Source organism: Lepisma saccharinum, chromosome 1 (assembly GCF_977018435.1).
Source record: "Lepisma saccharinum chromosome 1, izLepSacc3.1, whole genome shotgun sequence".
Taxonomy (NCBI): Eukaryota; Metazoa; Arthropoda; class Insecta; order Zygentoma; family Lepismatidae; genus Lepisma; species Lepisma saccharinum.
The window spans coordinates 146256421-146265082 of record NC_139229.1 but is presented as its reverse complement, the minus strand read 5'-3'; the positions used below and the strand labels follow the sequence as shown (position 1 = coordinate 146265082).

Below are 8662 nucleotides of genomic sequence, written 5' to 3'. Positions count from 1 at the left end.
TTTTTTACGAAATAGAAGCTATAGCATGGTTCAGCGTACGCTGTTCTCTCATGGCGGATCGTGTTTTGAGCGCAACGCTAGCCTCGCAATTTTGAAACTCTTATTTTTGCCTTAAACTGAACGCAGAGAAACGCGAGAACTTGCAGGGGTCCTTTTTTCACGGTGTAGTTTTTAAAATTGCTGTAAAGAAAATTGAGTGGAAATGTCCATTCGCCTACTGTTTCTTTTGCTGTTGGGTGTACGACAGTGCCTTTCATAAACTTTATCGTATCATCAGTCCTTGGCGTGAACCTTTAGGGATAGCTTGGGAGATGCTTCTATATTAGCCAAATGTGGCAGTAAAGCGACGCAAAAGAAGAGAAATGCCTAACTGGCGCTTTCAACGCCATGGCCGATAGTAGGGCACAACTTCTGGCAGGTGTTCGCTTCATCTACTCTGGAACTTCTACCTCATTCGTTAAATTAAATCGTTTTAGCGTGGAAAAAGAATATTAATTTACATTGCCGTGTATGTTATGAAAATCGTTAAACTCTCAATAGAAGGTTAAAATCAACAAACTTGCGTTGTTATTGCAAAGAAAATAAATGTGAAGTGGTAATTTGGGTTGGAGGCTCCGCCAGAAACATTTTGGGAAAGAGATTACAAGTCAGTCTCCATCTTGGGTATCAGGGAAGGAGTAGTAGCTATGGCTCTTATCTCTGCACGATTGGCTACTTCGGTGGCCCGGCACTTGCCCAAAAATGTACAACAGGTATTTGTATATCATTTTTTATAAAGACCAAATGTAGAAAGTGTTAATTAAAGTTCTGTAAGATATTCACGCTAGATTTCCTGTGATTTATTGTACACTGCATTGCACCGGCGATGTGCTACGTGCTGTGCAATTCACCCTTTAGATACGTTAATTTGCTACTTACACAATATTCCGATTTTTCCTTTATTAATAAATCGAGTTATGGTCGATGTATTAAAATGTAGAGCTTCTTTAAATTTGCCTCTCTGAGGGTAACCTCAAGATATTTTATGTTAATCTTCAACCTTCTATCTACTTCAGATTGACCTGAAAATGGCCATGTTTGTATTCTGAGCTGAGAGTCGTATTATTTGTATCAATTAAAATATTATAAATTTCTGTTCTGATTAACTTGCCTTACTTGTTTGAAGGCACCATCACAATCATTTTCGAGGCAGAAATGCCAAAATGAAAAGCTAAACGTAGATTCTGAAAACTGAAATGAGAGAGACTCCTTCAATGTTGATAGTCTGCTAGCCAGAAAACATTCCTCCTTGTTTTAGCGCTATTGCTACGCATACAATAATATTTGCCCTATTTTTCGTTTTCACAAAATATTCATGTTATTACTTTAACTCTCCAACCCCCCAAAAAAATTTGAAATGTAAGTTAGTTTGTATTGTGCACTACACTTTCGTATTCACTGGAATCAATTCCACTAATGTTTTTTTTTTTTTTTTTTACAGTGATCTCGCATTGTAATTGAACTTGAAATTAATGTTATTTTATTGGGAATTCATGAAATAAGTCGTTGAGGACTCTGACGAATTATTAACACATGTACAAACATTTACATTTACTGTATTATTAAAAATACATTACCTCTGATTTTTTAACATAATCTCCCGTGCTCCTGATAGCTGCATAAAAACGCACGCACTATAAGAACTTTTTTTTTTGAATTTCAGTGTTTTAAATAAAAACTAATACCGTGCGTAGTGGCGGCGGTTTAGCATAGTGCTGGTGTAAAGGTGGTGATTAGGGGGTGGGGGGCAATCGCTGCCACTGACCGTGCACATGCTATAGGCTAAACCATGAGAACACCCTATTGCAGTAGCTACATTGCCTAATATTTCCCATCACCCAAATCATATTGCTCACAAGTGTTTTTGCCAGTCTGCATGGACGAGCAGACTGTACTTCCATTATTCTTGGGTGTCAAGTGAATTTACCAAGTTGGATGTGTACCACTTTGTATGGCAGTCATATCTCAGTAAACCGTATTCTAATGAATATCTTTTTCCTGGAAGTTCACAAAATTCCCAACAAATAGTTCTTTTGGTTGTCTGCTCTCAATCAGTTTCCATTCTCGATGCAGAGTTGGGCCTCCCTGATTGCATATTGGTAACACTGAATCAAGGGGTCACAAATTCCATCCACAGTAGAGGCAGATTGCGCAGTGGTTCAGATCCCACTTTAAACTGGGCCTCCCCCAATGGCACAGTGGTAGCGTCATTGCCTTGTAATCGAGGGGTCCCGGGTTCGATACCCGGTGGAGGCACAAGTGGTTCGGATCCCACTTTAAACTGTAGGTCCAGTCCCGATTAGCCTTACTGTGCATAAAGTGGACTTAAAACATCAACTCAAACCAAAAACAAAATCCACTTTAAACTGTATATCTGGTCCCAGTTACCTAATGTAAAGGCCGAATCACACGGAACAATATCCAGTTAGTTGGTGCTGAACTGGCTACCTGTCCGGATGTGATGGCTGACTGCTTGACTGGTTTGGAGGGGTAGGACATGTTCTAATTGCTACTAGCTTTCCTTGACTGGATTCTGTGGAATAGCCAAAGTTTGACCATGTGAAGATAATCTGTGAGTTTGCAAGGGAGCATTTTTTGTCTGTTGTTTCCGAGTGCTGGCTGTTTATGTTATAGTTTCTTCGTTTCTTGATAAAGAAAAAGGTAAAGAGATGACATGCAGTGTATTCATGTTCAGTTCATTAATATTTAGGTATTTATGCAAAGCTATGTGATGTGTATGTGATAAATATGATTCGCTGAAAATGGAAACCTTATTATTACAAGTGTATTAATGAAGGTTTTACTTTTTTTCTTGTGAATGAATCCTGCGAATCTCATGTATGAATAATGCAAACCAGAGTTAAAAAACTTGTCAGTACGCATTGATTACCATATTTCTATTTTGATCCAATCTCTAGTTCAGACTTTTTCTTTTAATAAAAGCAGAAAGCAGTAATTCTACAACGTTCTTCAAATTGCTCGTCCACCTTTAAGCCGGCTTTAGGTAAAAGCATTTCCATTAACAGTTTTGCTAGCATAAATGCTATGTAAATGCTTCCAAATAATCTTATAACGGATAGTAGTTTTACAATTTTACACCAAAGCATTTCATGGATGATTTCGGTTAGCTGTTCCAATTACAATGTATAATACATACAGCACGAAAGGCACGTCAAGTTACACTGTCTATGGTTAGTGCACTGTGTTTACAATTGAAAAAGCTAAAATATTCTTCCATAGGTGTACAGTAAACCTTGTAAAGTATGTATTTTATCAGTGCCATTCTTCTCTACCTAAAACCATTTAATATGGAGCAATATTCCTCTCGGTTGAATAGTTATCGTATTTTAAAAGTGTGAAGTGATACGTTGTTTACATCTCACACAGCCGCCATTATGGGAACAAAAGACTATCGACAAGTATGGTGTAACAAGTATCATGTGAGGTGAAAACTAGCAAATGGGTAGCCAGTCCAGCATCAACTAGAGCAGCCATGTCAAACTTGCGGCCCACAGTGTCCCTTAATGCGGCCCGGCTTGGCCCTACGTACAATTCATGCATGCATGATGATTTGTCAGTCCACTTTTCATTATCTCATAAAACAAATTTCAACTCATCTGATCTTCACCAGATTGACCAATTTTCTCCAGACAGGTACATTCTTGCATTCCATGATGGGAAGGTTGAGGTGTTTAGTTTAGCAAATTGACAGGTCAGTCCTTAAGTATTTGCTAGTTGGGGGAGGGCAACGTGCATACTTTGTCGCCAATGAGTCAGTTTCTTCAATGTGATAGGTTTGCCTTGAAGAAAAGCTTACTGTTTGCAACACACAGATGTACAGTCACGGACACTTCTGGGTTGTAATAATCCCATTGACTTTCAATGAGATCGTTACAAGCCAGAAGTGTCCGTGACTGTACTACTGGCCTAGGCCTTGGAGTAAGAAAAGGACTATAAAAGGGTAAAGTATAATTTTCAAGTGAAAGTGGAGATTGTCTATTTTTGTTGTGAAGTGAACATAGAATACCGTGTAACTTTTGTGCCCTGATAATGTTAATCCATTCAGAAACATTTCTTTGTCACGGAATACAGTTGCCGACTTCTGTAGCGCTGAGAAGTTAGCTCAATGGTCCCATGTTTTACTCCTGATCTGGCATGGGTGTTCTTTGTGTCCCTTCATCAATTTCATCACATCATCTCTCATCCTCTTGGTTGCGATTAGACAAAAGTGGCAGAAAAGCAGCGCTAGGCAACAAAAATTAACACGAAGTCAAAAGTAAAGCAATCACTTGTGGAGAGAAATGATGACTTAGCAAACGATATCAACCAACAACCGAAAGCAAAATTTGGTGATTTTGTTGCATTTTCACTCTGAATATGGGGGGTAGCACAGTTATCTATCTGTATCATTTGTGTGGATGAATGTGACAGAGGAACTGCTTCACGTGATTCCTCTCCTCATGGGTGCACCAAAAGGGGGCAGGGGTCAGACACTACCCTAGGGCCATCATGTTATAAAGACAATTATTTCCCCCCACAAATTTTACAATGAAAAAATTCTCATCCTTGTATCAATTTCAAATAAGAGAAATAACTGTTTAGAACAGCACATCAGCAATTGTTGCACCGCAAATGTACATCGAGTGACAGAGATAGGACACTGAGAAGAATTCTGACTATGTTTTGCATGAAGAATGGTGCAAGATCCCATTATTCACCATCCAGGACTTGTATTTGTCCATTCCTCGGAGGCTGCAGGCCGTTTCCAAAGCTAAAGGCGGTCCTGCACCTTATTAGATACAGCATTTCGGCTTTTCTTCCCAGGTGTTTCCATATTTTTGTCCAACCCCTGTATATATATATGTGTGTGTGTGTGTAAGTTAGAATTTCAGTCATTTTCCAACTTGTCAGGATTGAACCTGATTTAAGCCAATACTCGTCCAAAGAAACCGGTTTCAAAACTTCAAAAAGTGTGAAGACGTCCTTGTTCATTGCTCCCTTTTGTTTCGATAATGCGTGCGGATGTCCCAGCCTTCAAATGGAACTTATTGAATTACAATGCGACTCAATGTTGAGTGTTCATGAGTGTCCGTCCATAATTTTCACATAATCATACTCATCATGATTAATCAAAAATATCCAAGAAGCCAGGTCATTTAACATTCGAGCCTCAAAAATATAGCCTACGATCAGAGAACCTTTTTACATGTTTTTTTTATTCTATTTGGTTTATTTGAATCAATACTATTTCTCTGGAATGATAGTGATGGGGATGAATGATGATTTTGTGCATTATTTCCTAATTCAGTTTGAAATATCAGCACAGTAATTTTCTCCAGCTGTATACAGTCCATCAATGTACAAACTTGTTTGGTCTGGTTCAGTGGGCATTTACAAGGTGTGTCAGTGAATGGTAAAGAAATGCAGTGTTCAAGCAAAATTTTGGACAAAAGCAAAGAAATAGCTTAAATGGTTGAGATTAACCAATGTGAAACTTCTGCGGTTTTTGATGAAGTGCATATTTAAAATCTATTAATCCTTATTATTCTACTTATCAGGCATATAAAATAGAAAACGTTCTACGAAGAACCTGAGCACTTAATTAACTAGGCGACTGTAGCATGTTTTACCTTTGAAAAAAATACTGTGTATTTAGGCTTTTACTTTACACAGCCATGGCATGACATTTCTGCCCATAAAAATAATGACAATGGCAGACTTTTGCATGAAATTATAGGCTATTATAGGTACGTTGGATTAGTATAATTATCATATATTTTCATTACACCAATATGCTCATATTTGCCAAAACTGCTTTATTCTGTCTACAGTAATGAAAGAACTTGATGCCCTTGACTGACTGTACCCCCTTGGAATTACTTCTATTTTTGTTTTAAATATTTAAGTCTTCTGTGATATAAACTTTTGTTTCAGTGCACAGAAATCTCAAATAATAGATAGTTGATCCCAGTAGTAATGCATCAAAACTGCATATTACTTCACTATAGCATCTCTCTGTGAGCTGAAAACAGAAAATGCTCATAAACTGCAAAATTTTTCACTTTTCGACTGGTGGTGCAGGAAGTCAGGGGTACCAAAAGCCCTCAACCCCCTCAAAATGAAATCATCAATATGCATCATACATGATATCCCATGTTTCCTGTAAACTTTATACATGGAGTTAATTTGTCAGTGGCATATTCTCCCATGTGGTAAACCAACTTTTATCATATATACGTATATAGAAAATGAAGTTGTTGGACTTCTGTTTTGTTTTACTCGCATGCCTGCATTATGTTTTATTTCTATTATATATATATATATATATATATATATATATATATATATATAATAAATATGTACAATAAATAGGAATTGTGGTAAAGCAGGTGAAATTTTCAGAATATGCCAGTGTTACTTATTTACATTACATAATTTCTACTGCTGTTCTTTTGTAGGTAACAAAATTATCATGGCCGGCACTACAGATTGCATCCCGTAACATTCATTTGGGTAGCCCAAACCGTGCAGCAGAAATTTCTTCCATCCTTGAGGAGAGAATTTTGGGTTCAGCCCCCAAGGTAAGTGTAATTTATCCCAGATCGATTTCCAGGGATGTAGCTAGGTTGATCAGTTTTGGGTTGCCCAAACGTAAGATTTTTTCTATCAAACTATTATTAATAAACAAACTATTTATATACCATATAGGCCTATACTGTATACGTACATTATATATATATATTCTCGGAAGGGAGCAATGACCTCCTTGGTGGCGCATGGTAGCATCATCGCCTTGTAATCAAGGGGTTCCAGCTTCGATACCCAGTGGATGCTCATAGTGGTTCGGATCCCACTTTACACTGTAGGACCAGTCCCGATTAGCCTTACTGTGTATAAAGTGGACTTAAAACACCAACTCAATCAATAAATTGGAAAGGAACAGCATTTTCTTATGTAGCCCCCAACAGTCTACGGATAGACTCACTAAATCCAAAGCCATTATTCGGGAAAGTAAATTCAGAATGAACTCATTAACTTAATAGCTGATACACCAAGAACAATGTTATTAGTTTTTAGATTTGTAAATTTGCTCGAAGAAAATTGAGAAGTAGTAAAAAACCCTTTTCTGTGGTTTTAGATATAAAGTGCTGGAACCAGGTTTGCATGTGTAATGAGTTCAAGCTAGGCATCTCATGTATACAGTTTATACTGGAATCTAATCCGGTATCTCTTAGTTCAAGGTGACCACGTTAAGCACTATTCTATAGGGTGGGCCCGAGTCATCTATGGCATCTGATTGTTCAATTGGAGAATGATGACAATAAGAAATTTTATCCACACGTCTGATTTCTTAAAATTAATCTTATTTTGTGTGTGGAAAACTGAATATATGATGGCACTGGATAAAATAAAATTCCCACATGCTCAAATGATTACGCTCTAGTCATTGATTTGGCAGGTTCAACAAGAGGTCCCGGGTTCAATTCCCTATGGAGGAACATAGTGGTTCGGATCCCACTTTAAACTGTAGGCCCAGTCCCGAATAGCCTTACTGTGCATAAAGTGGACTTAAAATACCAGTTCAATTAATCAATCAATCTAAAGGTTTGATCCCTGGTGGTCAGGTCAGTAGCCAGAATTTGATTTCTGAAGGTGCTTATCCCTTATTGGCAGCCGCCATCTAAAGGCGAGAAGGTTGGGGAGAGGGGTAAATGCACCGAAGATGAATTTTGTCAGTATATTGCAACTTACCATATACAAGATGTTTAATCCTGTTAATGAAGTAAATTTAATTACTACTACACATTATTGAAATCGGATATTTGTAGGATTTCGGGCAAGGACTGCAGCCCCCGAGCCCCTTCCCTGGGTATGTGCCTGCTTGTATTACTTCCAAAATTTCTGTGCTGTTCCAACATTGTGAGGACAATTTGAGAAATCCTTGAAAAACGACGCACAACCGAATGAAAGAACCCTTCACAGACCTTGTCCCTCAATATTAATTTTACTGACTAATTGTAAGTTTTTCTGGGCCTCCTCGATGACGCAGTGGTTGCGTCGCCACCTTGTAATCAAGGGGTCCCAGGTTCAATACCCGATGGAGGCACATAGTGGTTCAGATCCCACTTTAAACTGTAGGTTCAGTCCCGATTAGCCTTACTGTCCATAAAATGGATTTAAAACACAAACTCGATAATTGTAAGGTTTTAGAAGAACTAAACATGGCTTTTTGTGCATTGTACAATTTTGCTTCTTTTCACCCTACGATTACAGTTTTTCTTCCTAAGAATTCCACAGTATAACACGCTACGAAACCAGAGGTCCAAGGTTCGGACCTTGGGACAGGTATGGTTGTATCATATCTGTCCCATCGCCATTCCTTTGGCTTATCATTCATCCTCATTGTCGCATTTAGCCGTAGAGATAGAAAAGCGGCGTAATATAGAAATATATGAATGATTGATTTGGTTTATTTTACTTCGCTTTTGTGACACTTTTTGGCTAATCGTGAAGATGAAGATGACACAATGAGTGTTATGAAATTGATGAGAGGACCATCATAAAGAACACACACGGCCAGTCCGGGATTCGAACCCAGGACCCCTGGCATCGTAGTGCACCT

The 8662-nt window shown here is 38.2% G+C and overlaps 1 protein-coding gene across 1 annotated transcript in view; it reads left to right on the top strand.

Annotated features, from left to right (window-relative positions):
* Window positions 1-606: 606 nt before the first annotated feature.
* blw (ATP synthase subunit alpha blw, mitochondrial) overlaps window positions 607-8662 on the top strand; it is a 32272-nt gene continuing 24216 nt past the window's right edge. The window contains exons 1-2 of the mRNA XM_083139955.1: window positions 607-752; window positions 6498-6620. Coding sequence (XP_082996081.1) covers window positions 687-752; window positions 6498-6620 — 189 coding nt within the window. The 5' untranslated portion in view covers window positions 607-686. The remainder of the gene's footprint in view (window positions 753-6497; window positions 6621-8662) is intronic.